The 20,000-nt window shown below is 35.4% G+C and overlaps 1 protein-coding gene across 1 annotated transcript in view; it reads left to right on the forward strand.

The window, feature by feature from the left end:
- LOC137618887 (uncharacterized) overlaps positions 1–20,000 on the forward strand; it is a 381,859-nt gene that overhangs the window by 33,932 nt on the left and 327,927 nt on the right. The window contains exon 2 of the mRNA XM_068349091.1: positions 12,613–12,728. Within this exon, the coding sequence (XP_068205192.1) occupies positions 12,613–12,728 (116 nt within the window). The remainder of the gene's footprint in view (positions 1–12,612; positions 12,729–20,000) is intronic.

The raw sequence follows: 20,000 nt of genomic DNA on the forward strand, positions 1-20,000 counted from the left end.
GAGAGTAAATTTATTACGATTACAAATGATATTACTGCTGCCATTATTATTATAATGTTTTTTTTTTTACTATCATAATCAACGTCTTCATAATTTCTGTTGTTATCATTGAAAATGTACCAATCTATCAACTGTGGCGGACCACAAAAGTATCATAACCATTGAAGCAATGTTTCTTCATCGTGTTCTTCAAGGACATATCCTCTCTTGTTAATATGTCGTAAAATATATCCTCCATCTTGATAAGAGGGTTTCAAAGATACCTAAATGTCCAAAAGCTTTCTTGCCAAGGACTGGTTGCAGTGTTAACTGGGTTCATTAGGAAAGACCATATTTCTGCATCATCCCTGGCTGTTGGGAGGCGCCAGTACTTGGGGCAGTTTTTGACCTAGTCAAGGGATGGAACATGATATGGAGAGAGAGAGAGAGAGAGAGAGAGAGAGAGAGAGAGAGAGAGAGGAGGGGGGTCGTGCCTTGGTTAAGTAAAGACGACTCCAAACATTTAGGTCCGATTGTTTTTCTAAACTTTTAACATAAAATTGGGTCTTGTAAACATAAAATAATTGTTTTAAGGTTATCTTTGTATTTCAGATCTCTGTAAGGTTTCGGGTTTACTTATAAAGTCAACTTCTCGTTTGGTTGTTTTAAAGGTTCTTCTCTCTTTTCTTTTTCCTCCCAGTACGAGTTTAGAGAGAGAGAGAGAGAGAGAGAGAGAGAGAGAGAGAGAGAGAGTCATATGAAGGAAACATTACTTCTTAACAGGTCCCAAAATGGAAAGGAGCCTTAAAGCCCCGAAGCCCTCTTACTTATAGTGTCGTAAATATCACTTCTTCTAATTAAGATCCCTCCAAGGGTCATTTACGGTTATCCTCGACCCTTGATTTACGATGATGATGCCATTTTCTTCTTCATTCTTGACCTCGTTTATCTTAATTTCTAATTGTGCTTGAAAAAACTCTATAATGTTATGAAAGTGAGTAAAGATGGCAGAAAATTTCAAAGTAGACATTATTTAAAATATTACTAAAATTTATACTACAGAAAATAATAATATTTTAGGTTAAGGAAATAGATATTACAATCTGTACTACTTCCTGTTCATCGTTTAACAGATTTCAGTTGTAATGAAATGGTGTTGGTTTTTGAGAAATATTAACGAAGCAAAAGGTTCGTCTCACAAGTTTTCCTTTTTAATTACTCCTTTTTATTTCATCCAGATCTCTAAACTATTTTTTCCCCCAAGTCTTCTTTCTCCTTATAAGCATTCAATTGTGTGGTTTCGATTATGGTCTTTTTTTCCATTTCTTTGCTGTATGTGATATTCAGGTCTAACTCTTGTTAATACTGTACTTTGTTGGTGCTTTCCACTATTTTTTTTTTTTTTTTTTTTTATCATCGGTTATATTTTCCATAAACTGATTCCGTTCAAGAAACTGTTTCTATAGTGTTGTTTCTAATCTCCCACTCCTGTTTTCATAAGAGACTCACATCCTTTTCTTCTCTTAATTAATGTGACAACAGCTTTGCAGAGGCTAATATCTTTTTCTATCATTTTCTATATGTCTTTCCGATCATTGTATAAAAAAGTGTGTCAAGTAAAAACCCCTTTAGAATTTCTTCTTATTCGAGACTACATCTTTCCTCTGTCCTCAAAACCCTGAATTTCTTTCTTGGTCTTGACGGAACTTTCCTTTTTGTACAATGATTACTTCATTTTGGGATGACATAACCTTTTCCTCTTATTTGATCTTAATTCGGTAATTTTATACTCGGGATATGAATTTCCTGACTTGAAACTAAACCTTGAAAAGTCTGTTTGATATCTGAGTGAGGTTTGTTTCAAACTCATGATATTCGATAAGATTGGTGAAGGGACAATAGATTTTGGAATAAGTTTGTTTTTCCGGAAGTGATTGGATTAAAAACCCCGTTCTGAAATAAGGCAATCTCAATTCACGCTAAAATAATAACAACAACAACAACAACAAAGAAAAGGGAAGAACGTAAACACGACCTGGGATTCCCTCATCTTCACCTTAAAGATGACGTCATGTCATCTCCCTTGAAAGTTGCAACGCTGTATAAGCAAAACATATGTTGCTCAGCACTTCTATAATCAACAAGATTACCCTTATACGAATAGTACTCTCTCTCTCTCTCTCTCTCTCTCTCTCATAAAATATTTGGAACCTGGTGTTTCAGAGAATACCTTTATAAGAGTATTTGATTCTGTATTATTTCCCTTTAAAAACAATCTGTCATTGAAAATGTAATCAAGTTCGCCTTCTTTCGGTGCATGTGCGGATGTGTGTGTAGCTTGTTGGGACAGACCGGGTGTAAGATTTCAAAAGTCATGACTGGAAAACAAACGCTTTTAAAAGGGAAACAAACATAAGAACACCATCTCTAACATAAGATTACTTGTTGAACCTAACCTAGGAGCCTTATCCTTACATAGCGGGGGTGGGGGGGGGGGGGGCTACTGTTACGTCCCACTGCGACCCCCTTTAGACTGCCCTATAATTAGCTTACCCCAAGACTAAATTTTAACCATGTGTTGTTTCCCATCCGACTTCACTCCTAACAAGGTAACAGTAAATCACATTTCTTAAATCATAAAACTAGTTTCATGACATCGAAATTCAGACCAAGTTAAACAATATATATATATATATATATATATATATAATATTGACAGAATAACCTGCCATTTCAAAGAGATAGGAATAGTTTAGTTATAGTTTTTTGTGTGGTAAATATGCGCAAGTGATTAAAAATATTCTCCATAAAAGTTGTTGCGAATATCATCAATAACAACAACAAATACAAATAACATGAATGAATACAGCAACAACAAAATAAACGGTAATCATGATAATGTCATCATTAAGAGACGTTTGTTGTAACAACTATACAAAATGACTAATTCGATGATGTGTTTCTATCAAAGGGCTCTGATTCGACACACACTCTCTCTCTCTCTCTCTCTCTCTCTCTCTCTCTCTCTCTCTCTCTCTGCAGACATTAATCAGAAAGCATCATTGAACTGCATACACTTCATTAATGATATCCTCCCAAAGATAATCGACTGTGTATTAGCAAAGCATACTCACCCATTAATGCTGCATCATCATTAAATTCTCTTAAAACAAATCCTTCATTTCTGAAACGATGGGATCAGCCAAACCATCTGCTAACGCAATGATCCCAAATGAAATCTCAAAGTAATGCAATTTTCCACAATAATTATTTAAAGGAATCTTCACCAATTTTCTGTTAAAGATTCCAGAAAGTGAAAAAAAAAAGATCGCCTAATTTTTTCAACATATATCTGTTCATTATACAATTGTTTCATGGTTGAATATAAATTATCCCCTGGCTTACTTGAGACTCAAATAGTAGACTAACATCAAGTTATCGCTCTGACTGGGAGTGCTCTTTCCAAATATATCTTTAATATCGTTTCTTTTATTTCTTCATGTTTGACCTGAAACGATTGTTGTAGTATTTGTAGATTCTTTAGGAAATCATTTACTTTGATTTGTAGCTGATTAAGTAATCATGTTTCAACATTATTTCTTTCACTTAATGTTCCTCACTTTAATCCGGATTTTTATCTGCGTTTTCTTGTGTCCACATTCCCATGACTAAATGACCTTTTTTCTCAATGTATTCTCTTTTGGATAATCTATTGAGTTCACCGCTTTCTTCTTTCCTTTCCCTGACTGCCATTTCCCTCCCACACTCCTCTTTTGTCAAAAGCTGAGAAAAGAAAACATCTCCATGTGAAGTTTCTAATCAGACTCTACAACTTCACAAGGTTATATATACATATCTATCTATCTATCTATCTATCTGTCTATATATATATATATATATATATATACACACAGAGAGAGAGAGAGAGACAGACAGAGAGAGAGAGAGAGAGAGAGAGAGAGAGAGAGAGAGAGATCGTATATTGTTGCTGTAGTCTCTTAGAAACTATACGTTTATAGAAATGTTTAAATTCCCGTAAAATCAGAAGAATTGGAAACCCAATAAACCCATGTTATGATTTCTCCAGTCCATTTAACTGTTAACACTATTCAAATGGAGATATTGTTTCTATAGAAAGACTCTAAGGCAATTTACATCAATGATAGTCAATTGAATATTTTTATTCACATGTGATTTTATGGTTTATTTTACTATGTTCTGTTTTACTTTGTCTTTTACAATGCATACAGTTATTTGTTCAGGGGTAGGAATAATATCTAAAAGCAAGCTACTACTTGGGTTCAACAATTTCTTCAATTTCCCTTGAATTTAGTTTTTATTTTCATCCTCCAGCTCTCGTGTGTTTCCGTGACCATATCACGTATAGAAGTCATCATTTCTGAATCTCTGTGAGACAGTCAAACTGTTGCATTTACTCGGCCTTTGATGCTATGAATACTTGGTGATGATTTGAGTCATTTTCGGGGGAAACAAACAAATCAGGGTGAATGTCGTGTGATCTAGAAAAGAAAATAAAGTTATTTCAGGATCCTTTTTCCAGTTTTTCATAGAAGAAATTGGTGCTTAAATATTCTCTCTCTATCTCTCTCTCTCTCTCTCTCTCTCTCTCTCTCTCTCTCTCTCTCTCTCTAGAAAATATTGTTATTCCAAGAACCTTTTTCCCCTTCCGCATTGATAATATTTATGCTTAAATATTCTCTCTCTCTCTCTCTCTCTCTCTCTCTCTCTCTCTCTCTCTCTCTCGGTTCGTCATTTCACCATGAATACAAGAATTTGTTTTATTGTTTCTCCATTTTCCAATTGCAAATAAAGAATTTCTCAATTATTTTAATGATGAAGCCTTATTTCAACTTCTTAAAAATCTCCCCAACCTCTGAGAAGAGCAATAGCAGGGATTCTGTGCAGCAATTCTTTTGTTTGCCGTTTGTCATCTGTGTCTCAACCAAGTGTTGGCAAATAGACTCGGTTTATCAAAAGCTTCCTTTGGCGGGCACCACCCCTCCCCTCCCCTCCACAACATGATTCATCGGAGATAATATGTGAACATAAATCTTCTTATAGTTTATATATGACATTTCTGTTTTAACGTTGTTATTGTTTTTAGAAACATTTATTGTTGATTTGTTCTCATCATTTATCATTTCTTTATTTCCTTTCCTCACTGGGCTATTTTTTTCCTATTGGAGCACTTGGGCATAAAATTATAGCATCTTGCTTTTCCCACTAGGGTTGTAGCTTGGTTAGTAATAATAATAATAATAATAATAATAATAATAATAATAATAAAAGGCAGACAACTTCTCCATCCATCTTCGACGCTGGAAGGCGGAATAAAAGGTGATTTTCTCTTGAAGGGTTGATTTACGCATTTCTCTAAGGTGGAAAACTGCATTTTATACGATACTGGATTCAACAAAGATTCAAAAATCGACCTTGTTCAGTTCTAATAAAAGAGTTCGAAGCCTTTTAGTGAGGTACAGATTCCAAACACCGAAACAAAGATAGATGAAAAGTTTTATATATTTCAAATACCATTTTTACTATTCTCACTTTTTCCTATTTTTCAGAGACCCAGACCCAACTTTATGAGGGAAATGTAATCGTTGTGTAAGCAATACTTTCTGTTGCCTTCTTTTAAACCTCGGCTTTCGTAATTACGTTTTTCATTTCTTGATTCTTTGTTGGCCAACAATTTTATACTGAGGTAGTTAACATCCAACGTTCAGTTGCATAAACAAGGTCTATCCAAATGCAGATTATGCAAAAAACGCATTAAACAATTAGTGCAGAGAGGAACAAAACTTTTTTTTAAAAGAGTAAGAGTAAAGTCGAATATAAAAGAAATACTATGAATATATGCTTTAAAATGCTCCCATCGAGGTTGAATAGCGAATTATATTCTTTCATGTCTTTGGTATTTGTCAATTCTTTTTTGGGGTGATGATACCACATTTGATAAGATCATAATTTGGAAAATAATCGGCGTCACTTTCCCCCGAAATAATAATGTGGAAAAAGACACATTAGTGTAAGTCAAAAATCATTTTCCTTCTTCTGCCTTAATTTGACAGGTTGAATGGAAGGAAGAAGAATGACTCTTTCCTTTGTTATTTTTCTTCCTCTAAGGTGTCAAGGGGACAGTAATGATGAGGTAATTAAAGCATGACCATGTTACTTGCAGTCACATCAGACTAAGTGAAGAAGAGCATGAAGCTGAGACGTCACACGAGGTTTGCCTACGAAATGTCTGCGGGAAAAACACGTATTGATCCTGACGCTTGTATTTCTCTATTGCGTGAGTTATTATTATTATTATTATTATTATTATTATTATTATTATTATTATTATTATTATTATTATTATAATTAGCTGAGTTTCAACACTAGTTCTAAAGGCAGGATGCTATAAGCTCAAGGGCTCCAACAATAGTCCAGAGAGGAAAGGAAATGGGTAAATATGAATGTGTGCCCCTTGGGGAAAAATCCCGCTACATTATCTAGTATTGACTTCAAAATTTGAATGCCATACACATTGCGATAAGTGGACTGGTGAGTGGACGCTTGCTGGGCTCATAAACCAGAGGTCCATGAATCAAACCAAATCTCCGCTACAACAGTATTTTACTGAAAAATAGAAGGATGTCACTTTCAAATTAAAATGACCTGAACAAAACCGGAAGCAGAGTGGCGCAGTGAAAGTGTGTTGGGCCATAACCCAGAGGTCGGTGGATAGAAACCATGCTCCGCTACCACAGTATTTTAATGAAAAATAGAAAGACATTACTTTAAACTAAAATTGCCCTAGATATACATAGGAGCAGAGTGACGCAGTGGAAGCGTGCTGGGCCCATAACCCACATGTCTCTGGATCAAAACCATGCTCTGCTACCACAGTATTTTACTAAGAAATAGAAGGACATCACTTTCAACTAAAATTGCCCTGAATATAACCAGGAGCAGAGTGGTGTAGTGGAAGCGTGCTGGGCCCATAACCCACATGTCTCTGGATCGAAACCATGCTCTGCTACCACAGTATTTTACTAAGAAATAGAAGGACATCACTTTCAACTAAAATTGCCCTGAATATATCCAGGAGCAGAGTGGCGTAGTGGAAGCGTGCTGGGCCCATAACCCACATGTCTCTGGACCGAAACCATGCTCTGCTACCACAGTATTTTACTAAGAAATAGAAGGACATCACTTTCAACTAAAATTGCCCTGAATATAACCAGGAGCAGAGTGGCGTAGTGGAAGCGTGCTGGGCCCATAACCCAGAGGTCTGTGGATGGAAACCATGCTCTGCTACAACAGTATTTTACTGAGAAATAAAAAGACAATATTTTCAAGTTAAATTACCCTGAATATAACCAGAAGCAGAGTGGCGCAGTGGAAGCATGCTTGGCCCATAACCCAGAGGTCTCTGGATCAAAACCCTGCTCTTCTAAAACAGTATTTTACTGAGAACTGGGGAAACATTTCTTTTAACTAAAATCACCCTCAAATTAACCAGAAATTGAGTGGCAGAGGGGAAGCGTGCTGAGCCCAAAACCCAGAGGTCTATGGATCGAAACCATGCTATGCTAAAACAATATTTTACTGAAAAATAGAAAGACATTACTTCCAACTTAAATTGCCCTGATTTTAACCAGAAGAAGAGTGGTATAGTGGTAGCTTGCTGGGCCCATAACTCAGAGGTCCATGGATTGAAACCATGCTCTGCTATAACAATATTTTACTGAGAGATAGAAACACATCACTTTCAACTAAAAATTCTCTGAATATAACCAGAAGCAGAGTGGTGTAGTAGAGGCGCGCTTGTCCCATAACCCAAAGGTCGGTGGAACGAAACCATGCTCTGCTACAACAGTGTTTTACTGAGAAATAGAAAGACACCAATTGCAAATAAAATTTCACTGAACATACCCAGAAGCAATGTGGAGCAGTGGAAGCGTGCTGGGCCCACAACCCAGAGGTCCATGTATGGAAACCATGTTCTGGTACAACAGTATTTTACTGAAAAAAAGAAAAACGTCACTCTCAAGTAAAATTATCCGAAACATAAGCAGAAGCAGAGTGACTCAGTTTAAGAGTGCTGGGCCCATAACCCAAAAGTTCATGGATGGAAACCATGCTAAGCTACAACAGTATTCTACTGAGAAATAGAAAGACGTCACTTGCAACTAGAAATGCGCATTAGAAGCTTCCTGGGTCCTTAACCCAGAGGTCCGTGGATCAAAACCTTGCTCTGCTACAACAGTATTTTACTGAGAAATAGAAAGAATTCATTCTCAAGTAAAATTACCCTGAATATAACCAGAAGCAGAGTGGCGTAGTGGAGGAATGCTGGGCCTATAACCCTGAGGTCCATGGATCGAAATCATGCTCTGCTACAACATTATTTTACCAAGAAATTGAAAGACATCACTTTCAAATAGAAATTCCCCGAATATAACCAGAAGCAGAGTGGCCCAGTGGAAGCGTGCTGGGCACATAACCCAGAGGTCCATGGATTAAACCTTGCTCTGCTACAACAGTATATTACTGAGAAATAGAAAGACGTCACTTTAAAGTAAAAATTCCCTGAATATAACCAGAAGCAGAGTGGCGCAGTGGAAGCGTGCTGGGCCCATAACCCACATGTCTCTGAATCGAAACCATGCTCTGCTAAAACATTATTTTACTGATAAATAAAGAGACCTTACTTCCTACTAAAAATGCCCTGAATATAACCAGAAGCAGAGTGGCACAGCAGACGCATGCTGGGCCCATAACCCAGAGGTCTTTGGATCGAAACCATGCTCTGCTACAACAGTATTTTACTGAGAAATAGAAAGACATCTCTTCCAACTAAAATTGCCCTGAATATAGTCAGAAGCAGAGTGGCGTATTGGAAGCATGCTGGGCCCATAACCCAGAGGTCCGTGGATCGAAACCATGCTCTGCCAAAACAGTATTTCACTGAGAAATAGATAGTTCCACGAAATACTTACACTCAAGAATTTGAGGAGACTGTATAATATTCAATATCTTTTTATGGTTACTAGTTGTACCTAGTGCCATTTTCCCTTTTAGTGGAAGAGACAGCGTTCATAATCAAAACTGGGAAATTGATTTCAAACTGACTAATAATTCATTGCTGACTCTTGATCAATATGCCTCATCTGGTACTTGGAGAGCTGCAGGCAAGGCCTGTATCAAAGCATGTTATGCATATGCATAGGGCCATAAGGTTATTAAGTAGTTTATATATATATATATATATATATATACCGTATATATATATATATATATATATGTATATACTGCATATAGGAATATATATATATATATATATATACATACATTGTATATATATATATATATATATATAAATATATATATATATATACAATGTATGTATATATATATGTCTGTGTGTGTGTTTGTCTTGATTTAGTGCAAGCAGTTATCCCTTGCAAACGTTGATAAGTGCTTCCAAATGAACCCTGACCCTGCAAAAGATTTGACCAAAGCTCTGTTTCCCAAGAACTTGGAATCCTTACTTAGAGTCATCACAGAACCAGCAAGAAATCTCCAGAATTCCCACAATAGATAAAAACGATTTATGTTGAGGGAAATCAAGACGAGAAGAATTTTATTGCCACTCAAACATCCAACAAGTGGGGTCTGGTGCGAGCAGCAACTACTGTCACAAATCACAGTCCAAGAAGATAACATTGAAACCACATGAATGTCAGTGCGGGAATGGGTAACAACGACCCCATGAAAAGTTTGGTTGCAGTGGTGATGGGTCACAATGAGACCCTGGGATCACTAGAGAGAGAGAGAGAGAGAGAGAGAGAGACAGAGAGAGAGAGAGAGAGAGAGAGTGTACCACACAAATAATCAACTAATAAACGGAGAGGAAATTCTGATCTTTAATATAAGAAAATAGGGACAGAGAAGTTGCAACTATCCTTCGGGTGTCGCTGTGTTTGAGAAGGCGGACAACCTCAAGGACACCTCTTACTGAGCCTATTATGAAATTCCTATTCCAAAATGATCAGCCTACAAAGACTCTTGCAAAACCTGAATACAATGAGGGTATAACTCTTGGCTAAATGACGCTTATTTCTTTATTTGTGAGTTAACAAGATAACAAAGAAATTGTTTATAACGTTGCTCTTCAACATCTCCTTTGAATAACACTAAATAAGAAACTTTTGAGCGTTCGATCGTTAGGAAGGCTTGTCCCAAAATTGTCTTTTGATTACGTGAATGAACGTTGCATGAATACCTAACTAGGGTTATTCTTTATAGCACTTGGAAGCTAAATTATACTTCACAAAACAAACTCTGCTGTATAACGAAGGGATGCAGCATTCTCTGCTAAGTCTAGATAAATTTCAAAAGCATGATTTTTTTTTTTATTTTGTTAAATGTTGTCTATATAGAACTAGTATCATTCAGTGGTACTGGATTATGACTCTCATATAGGTGTTTTGCTCATGATTTTCCTAGTTTTGTATTTTTTGCTATTTTTCGTCAGAACTTTGCCCACAAAGGTATTTTCTTCGTAATGCAAATTTCAAAGCTTTTTTTCACCACTCGTATCAGACTAAAGGAGGAAGTTGAACGAGTCTATCAGTCGGTTCACTTGTTACGATATTTGCCCGTCTTGTTTGAATGCTTAAGCCTTAAGCATTAGTTTTCATTGCACTATGATGATACAAAAAGGTAGCTTTGCAAGACATCGATTTTGCAGAGGAATTCAATTAAACCTTTCGGACTAAATTCACTCAGTTTCAAGCGAGATCATAAATCACTCTCGGAAAAAAGAAACACTTGAATATCGTTGTTCAAAAAACTGCATTTCAGTACGTTATTCTCACTATGCTTATTTTGTTAATCATTGCAACTTGAAATAGATTATTTTGGCCCTGAGGGCCACATGGAATGATGTGGTCACGGCTTCTGCCAACCAGTGATGGTGATCCAGACATACTCGAACTATAAAAAGATCTCCCCCTACCTCATGCTTCCTTCTCATGGTTTGTTGAGAGAGAGAGAGAGAGAGAGAGAGAGAGAGAGAGAGAACTTCTGCCTCACAAACTTTCAATTATAATTTCAACCAGTTAAAAAAAAACTATCCAATCTTTGCGCCTTCTCTTTAAGCTAAAAAAAAGCTTAAACTCTTCGGTACTAGTTCTATCATTTGTTATATTAAGAATAATAAAGAGAGAGAGAGAGAGAGAGAGAGAGAGAGAGAGAGAGAGAGAGAGAGAGATCATCTCCTCTTCAGACAAAGTTTTGTTGACTCCTGAAATAAAGTTCACTTTTTCTTTTCCTCCCCGACGCAACATTAAGATTTATCCTTTTCTCTCTTTTTTATGTTTTCAATTCCATCCTTCGTCTGCTCTGTTGACATGTGACTAAGATGGTCCCAAGTACAACACAGTCAGTAAGAGTCTCTCGGAGTTCAATGATTTACAAATGCCTTCAGTCTTCAAGGTAAAAGTTCCCTCATCCCCATGTCCCAACTCCCATGAAAAGTAGATATAGCCATCTCTTGTGTGATCCACTTATCATAACCTCTCCCTCATGAGTAGTCTTCTATGGTTAACCCATATGCTTTTTAATGCACGGAATTGGTATCAATGGGTGTTGAACATAACAATTTATGGGGATAAAACGAACAAAGGAGAATGTTGGTTATTGTATAGTTAGTGTATTGTTTTCTCAGGTAATGCTGTTAGCAGCCTCCATCTATTTGATTTGAGTCTAAAGCATTTTTTTTCCTGGTTAATTTTAATTCATTTTGACGCCCGTTTTATTCCTTGTGTCTTATGTGATGGAGAATGTATGGACCACTTCATGAATATAATGGATGAATAATGGAAATTTATTCCCTGTTGAGGAAGTGTCAGGCAATGATTATTACTTAAAAGGAAGGGCGTTGGTGAGAGAGAGAGAGAGAGAGAGAGAGAGAGGAGAGAGAGAGAGGCAATGGCATTTGTGTACCATTACCAGCATTCTCTATTCTCCTCGAGAAAAGAGAAAATAAGTAATTCCACCTCACGAATAATCAGATTAATTAAACAAATTTCTCATTTTAACTCCTTTTAGAAAAGAGTCCGTCGGAAAAGCGTTTTGCAATAATTAGTATTTCATAGTTTCTCTGCTAAATACTCTTTAAAACTTGCAATGAAGAATGAAAAAGAAGACTTTCTCTCCTTTTGTAAATGTAAATGAGCATCCAATGATATCATGGCGGGATGAGCAGCAATGAATTTGTGAGTAAATGGTTGAAGAGAAAAACCTTCGGAATTCAAAAGAGGTGCTTGACTTACAGGAAGTAATTCACTGATGTCAGTTGTAGATTATTTATTTGTGAGTTTATAACTGGAATATAATAAGCATGATTTCTGCTCACTTCTGAGATTCTTCCTCTGATACTTATAATGAATTTGTGTTAGCATTTAATTGGAGCTACATAATTTGAAACGTTGGTTCTCCTTACAAAAGTTTTGTGTTGTTATTCGGAGAGCGCTGCTGTAGAAAGTAACTTTTCTTTAGACTCATTTAGTTATCCTTGTTTAGAAGTACACAACTTTTTTGTTTTTTCTTTTCTAGTTAATTATGTTTTGCCTCTGTGTATATTTGGGTTTATTCTCGAGGGACCTGTGACTCCTGAAGGGGACGAAGGAGTCGTCTTCTGGAGACAGTTCAGATATGCAGATGTTCCAATCGTTTGTGAATATTGTATTTAGTTTTCTATCCCTATATTTATTCTATTTTCATTATAAGTATATTTATCGCAGGATTGAATATAGATAATGAAAAAAGAAAGGGAAGAGAGAACACTGCTCGGTGAAAATGTAATCTTGATCTTCTCTTCCCAATATGGACGGATTGAACAGTTGAGTTGTATCCTCAATGATTGAATGACCTGCGTTCGATCGCAAGTTCTGAAGAGATGGATAAGTATGTATCTGGCTTTCAGGTGGCTGTAATTAAATGGAGAGAGAGAGAGAGAGAGAGAGAGAGAGAGAGAGAGAGAGAGAGAACACAATGAACAAATATTCGATGAAGATAAGGAAATTGGTCATGAATATTAGATATAAAATGAATATTTATAACAGGAAATATTCAGTGAATATCTAAACCGTGGAATAATTATTCAGTCTTATTCATAGATTCTTTGTACAATCCTGTTCCTTATTTTCAAAAATGAAATATGCAATACAACGCTTTGTCCACATATTAAGAACTAATTGATGACACCTATTTTGATAATTATGAAGCATCATATAAATGAAATCATTGAGTCCTCTCTCTCTCTCTCTCTCTCTCTCTCTCTCTCTCTCTCTTCAATTGCTATTTATTTTTTCCTAATTGTTCCGTCCTTTCCCCAAACATTTGCAATGGAAGTGGATCAGAGAGAGAGGATCAACTTCATTCTACTTCATTGGAAGTTCAGAATTGGAATTCGTAACAGTTTAGAGGATAACAATTAACGGAATTTTTTAATATTTGAATATTTTACCTGAGCTCACACAGCAGTTCTTTTTCGATAATTGGTCAAACACAAAGGTTGATGGATAGATTATATATTGTTTCGCAATTTTATCTTATCTCTGGAGAGAGAGAGAGAGAGAGAGAGAGAGAGAGAGAGAGAGAGAGATGCATTTACGAAGGCGTTCTATGTCTAATTATCATAACGTCAAAGACAGCTGGATGCGGAATATATACGTCTGCCAAATACTAATTCCCAGCAGCACTTCAGGAATGAATAATGATTACAAATACCGCTGAAATTCGTTAATGTCATATGAATCACAATGAATAATAAGCAATTTTGTATCCATCTTCCTTCGTCCTGGAATCGAACTCAGTCGCTCTCGAAGGAGGATTGAGTGTCGCAGCCACTAGACCCTCCAAACATATTTATGAACAACTGAATCTTCTTCTCTTTCGCTTGTTGGACAAAACTTAGAGACTCACTGACTTTCTTTATTCGCCTTGAAATTTCCTCATTTCCTTTCCTCACTGGGCTTATAGCATCCTGCTTTTCCAACTAAGGTGGTAGCTTCGCCAGTAATAATAATAATAATAATAATAATAATAATAATAATAATAATAATAATAATAATAATAATAATAATAATGACACATAGCTTTCCTTGCAGCGCTCACTCAAATAGTCCAATTACTGACAACACATTACTTCCTGACACATCAGGGCAAACACATTCCAAATGACACAAATGATATTTTGTAGAATTTCATCGCCTTTGTATCAGTTAAAAGGTTAATGACATAATTGTGCGATATCATAATTGTCCCTGAATTTATATCCAATTATTACATTGGATAATATAATATGATTGAATGCAATCGAAATATTGGTAGCTATGGTTAGCATCTGTTGTTATCATATTTGAGAGGTGGAAGATTTGAAGTTGAAAATACTTCTGTTCAGAGAGATGAATTAGATATAGATTACTGGAATAGTTATTTTCATTTAAATAAGAAAACACCTATTTAAAAGTGTTGCTCGAACATATCAGTATAAATAATAAGAATAAGAACAATGAAATAAGATTTGTGTAAAAAAGCTAAAACGGTTTCCAATTCTCGTAAATTATAGGAAAGAAATGTACAGTAGAAATGAGGGAAGCAGAGTGTTAAGCAAAAGTCTCTCTCTCTCTCTCTCTCTCTCTCTCTCTCTCTCTCTGTATGTGTGTGTGTGTACTGTGCATATTCCATCCATGAGTCTCTTATAATACAATGAAACACTTTAGAAGCAAATCGAACTTTATGGTCAGGAAACCAAAAATTAACAACGATATTGTCTTCCATTTTAGAATCACACCCACCCATTACCCACCCTCCAACACTCCCACCCCTGGGACAACATCCCCAACCCACCCCCATCAGTTCATTACCACATCTCCATTATTGCCATAAGCCTTTTATAACAACTTTATTCTCTTGGTCACCTCAAATCTTCTTTCTTTTTCTTTTTACCCCCCCCTCTCTCTCTCTCTCTCTCTCTCTCTCTCTCTCTCTCGCGGTCAATTTTTGTAACCTTTATAAAGATTATATCACCGAGTTGAATAAAATAACTTTTCATGGGCTTAATTGTTTCATGAAATACTTAAAATGAAAACAACAACATTTGTTACAAAATAGATACACCTCTCCCCTCTGCATTTTGATGACAGCAAAGTTTTTTTTTTTCTTTTTTTTTCATATCAGAATAGTTTTGATTGCCTCAACTTGTTGTCGTCAATCTTTGAAATTCTTATCTCTGAGCAATATTGCTTAAGAGAGAGAGAGAGAGAGAGAGAGAGAGAGAGAGAGAGAGGGGGGGGGAGAGATTTGTTTCTATTTCCCAAAAGAAGCTTTTACTATGCTTTGCAAAGCAACATATTGCAGCTATGTCACATCAATGTAATGAATTGCTTCAATTGCAAAGAGTAAAAGGAAAGATTTTGAAGAAATTCTGATTATTATTATTATTATTATTATTATTATTATTATTATTATTATTATTATTATTATTAGCTAAGCTACATCCCTAGGTGAAAACCAAGATGCTATAAGCAAAAAGCCTCCAACAGGGAAAATTAGCCCGTTGAGGAAAGAAATAAGGAAATAAATAAACGATAGAAGAATTAATGAACAATTAAAGTAAAATGTTTTTAAAAAACAATAACAACATTAAAACAGATATTTGATTTATAAACTATGAAAAGACTTATGTCAGCTTGTTCAACATAAAAACATTTTGAACTTTTGATGTTCCACTGATTCACCCTCCCAATAACAAAGAACATTCCACAACTTGGTCACAGCTGGAATAAAACTTCTTGAATACTGTGTAAAATTGAACTGCATGATGGAGAAGGCCTGAGTATTAGAATTAACTGCATGCCAAGTATTACGAACAGGATGGAACTGTCCGGGAAGATCTGAATGTGAAGGATGGTCAGAATTATAAGAATTCGTATGCAACATGTATAATGAACTAATTGAACGATGGCGCCAAAAACTAATATCTAGATCAGGAATAAGAAATGTAATAGACCGTAAGTTTCTGTCCAACAACTAAAGATGAAAATCAGCAGCTGAAGACCAGACAGGAGAACAATACTCAAAACCAGATTGAATGAAAGAATGAAAACACTTCTTCAGAATTGATTGATTACCAAAAAATCTTAAAAGACTTTCATTATAAGTTATTTTAGGGAGCCAATTGAAGAAGACACAGACATAATGTGTTTCTCAAAAGTAAATTGACTGTCGAGAATCACACCTAAGATTTTAAAAGTTATACAAAGTGAAAGAAACATTATCAATGCTGAGATACAGATGTTGAGGAGCCATGGTCCTTGACCTACTTACAATCATAGTTTGGATTTTGTTAGGACTCAATTTTATGGCCCATAAGTTGCACCATGCACAAAATTGTTTTCTAGGCCAAACCACATGTCATGTGTATTTAAGATGAAAAGTAACGGGCCAAAGGGAATACCCTGAAGAACAGATATCACATTCATATACTCACTATTGTGCCCATTAACAACTCTTCACCATCCATAACACAAATTTTATTAATGATGCCAAGAAATGACCCACCAACTCCTATCTGCTTTGCGTTTCTAAACAAGGGCCTTACGAATCATGAATAACACGGTCAAAGGTGAGGAAGGCAGTAATTATCGCACAACAGTATAATTTAAATTTATTCTTTTAACACAAGGCAAAGTGTGGTGTAATCTCAAGAGGCATTTTAGAGTAATGAAATGTGTAGATAATGTAGTATTGTTCGGACGGGTTACTAGCTGATTCACGTGTATGATTTAGAGGGAGTCCGACAGAGATATTCGATTACATGAAGATAGCATAGTCATATTAACCCCAAGGGGTAATCAATAATAATATATATACGTGCAACAGTGTTGCCAGATGCCCTTGGCAAAATTTCTCTATGTTTTGTTCATTTTTTTCTGTAGATTTAATGAAATTTCTGTAGATTACTCATATGTACTTTATTTGCTTTTTAATACACATATTTGAAGTATCTAAAAAAAATAGCATAAATTTGATCCTTTTACATGTACAGACAGGCTTTAACGTAATTTTGTAGAATTATGTTTTGATGTTTAAATTTACATAATTAATATAAATGTTAGTCCCTTTATATGTAGACACACTACCATAATTTTAGAGATTATTAAAGCGACAATGCAAGATTTTCTAGGCCTACAAAGAATGACACTAAACAAAATTATATGTCACAATTAAAGCTTATGTACAATTCTGGCTTTACCCTTTAATGATAAAGGTAATTGGCAAGTTATTAGTAAAACAAAAATAATTAGTTCACCTATTGTACTCCTAATTACTACACTAGACTGGGAGATATGTTGTTGGAAATGACCATACTAATCCTCATCACTATTAACAGAAACGTTCCCGAGTAGCCCATCCAGTAAATAACACATATTAGTTGGTATGGAACGTGTCCGCTTCGAGACATCGAGTAATGCAATCGAATTGTCCCCGTAACACACAGTACGTCTAAGTTTATCATTCATATTCGATTTAACTCTTTTTTTTATGTACAGACATTAGATTTTAAAGATTACTGCTCTATCAGGGCAAATTCTTGAGAATTTCTGGATCATGTGCAACAAAATCCCGTAGATTTATGATAAAAATGAAAAAAAAAAAATTCTGTATTTCTGTACATTTGTGGGAAATCCAGTAAAAATACAGAAATTTCTGTAGATCTGGCATCACTGGATCATGTAGGTAAATATGCAGTCTTGAACCAGCGACGAGTTTCGTCACAAGGAAAAAATTTCGTCATAGGATTCAATAGATATTTTCAACCCTTACCTCTTAAGGGTTTCCAATAATAGTTAGTAATGATGTAGCTAAAATTAATCAACCCATACAGCGACCGGCACATAAACTTCATCAGGCTCTTTCCAAAAATTTTATTTCTTTATCTACCACTATTTATGTAAATTATCACTAATTCTTCCTATGTGATATAAAAAATCTATTCAAAGATATTAAAAATAATTAATGAAATAGAAACAAATTTTTAAATGGTCAAAAAGCCCAAACTTTCAAAATAAATCATTATGATGTTTCCATCTGATCCAAACTCGTTAGGAATTCATAGTGAGTAAACGTTCACTCGGATTGGAGGAAGCCTTTCCTGCTCCATCAGTAATCAATAAGAAAAGAAACTGAATGATGAAATACAGAAGTGAAAACTTTATTCCCATTGACTATAATGAGGATTGATTAAAGCAAATTTTCAATAGATTTTGCAGAAAATAGAACTCGCAAAACATTTTCTTTCGTTTTCTGTCTTAACTTTCGAGGGGGACTAAATGAAATCTAATTCTATAAATGTTGCATTTTTAATCCTTCTTATTCTATATTGACCAATGGTCTCTTTTTTAATTAGGTTTGAGGGGAAACAGGAAGTTCTGCTCTTCTGTTGTAAGAGAGAAAAGATAGCGAGTTGTGGAAAACTATAGTAATTATAGATTCTTTTCTTCCTTATTCACACTGGCAATTTAGTTAGATTGAGAGAGAGAGAGAGAGAGAGAGAGAGAGAGAGAGAGAGAGAGAGAGAATTTACTATCAAATAGCTGCATTTGGAAGCAGACAAATTAAGGCAAAAAAACAATAGAAAGGAAACAAAGAAGTTAACTTGACTGACGTTAGCCCAGAAAGTCCCATATCGGACTGTGAGTCACCTACTGATCAGGAACAACTCTCCTGAACGTATAGTTCCCCTGACATTTGCTCATTTATGAGGGTGTCTTATGGTATACTAGCTCGTCATTCTGACATAGATGGAAAGACCAGTGTTCGATTCTCCCTAGAGACGAGGGAAAAAAGTTTTCTTGTTCCTCTTATTAATAATACTTTTATCATTAGCCAAGACCCAACATAGATTAGTTGGAAATTCATAGAGTACACAGCTAAGTATAATAAATAATAAAATGAAAGTTTTATAGCTTTATTTTACCTGTATTCTTTGTTACTGTTTTGATTCAGTTTAATCTGTACTTCTGCCATCCATTTCAGCCTTCAGTTTTGCAATCTCCCTATTTTCCAGATAATTGAATCTTTGCTCAAAACACGAATTGGTACCAATAATTACAAAATGAAACATTATAACATCCAAGTTTGAGCTTCCAAAGTATCAATTAGTAAATTCCAAGACTTAAGAAGAACATTCATAATGTGGTTACTAAATTCACCAAAACTTCTTTTAAACTAAGATTATTAAGCAAAACCAACGGAAACTGAACCGTTGAGGGCTTAGTAGTTTACTCTGCATCCCAACACAACAAAACAAACTTTATCCTTATCATTCCTGTTTCTATAATTTTCTTTTAATTCTAGAATATTTAACCTTGTTTTCATAACCATTACTGGCTCATTAGTGTTAACTTCTCCTATATAATCTCTTCTACCATTACTATTCACAAACCTCAGTTTGGTCATCTCTGCTTTCTTTTCTTCTAGTTTTCTTTTAATTTTATTTGCCACATTGCTTTTTATTTCTTTTTTTTTGTTCTCGCTTTTCATACTTTCTTACTTTTTCAATTCTAATATCATATTTATCATATATTTCTATGATACTTTTTCCCTATCATTCCACATATAGTTCTCTTATTTGGACAGCTATTTGTACCTGGGAGTTGTCATAGGAAAACAACTAACCTCCAAGGAGTAAATCAAGTACCATCCCAGCTACACAGCCAAAGCCTCTGCTGAAGTTTCGGCTTTCACAAATGAACCACGAACTCTCCTATGCCTCTGTTGCTGCCATGGCTGCCAAGCCAGTAATGCAACTCACTGCAAGGCCCAACAGGAAAGATGATCTTATCATCTACCCCAAGGACGTTAAGACAGCCAGATTCCTTTAGGAAGACCCCACTTTAACGCTGCTGGATCCTGCTTTTATCAGGAATAAAGCT

The sequence above is a fragment of the Palaemon carinicauda genome, chromosome 25 (assembly GCF_036898095.1).
Source record: "Palaemon carinicauda isolate YSFRI2023 chromosome 25, ASM3689809v2, whole genome shotgun sequence".
Classification (NCBI taxonomy): Eukaryota; Metazoa; Arthropoda; class Malacostraca; order Decapoda; family Palaemonidae; genus Palaemon; species Palaemon carinicauda.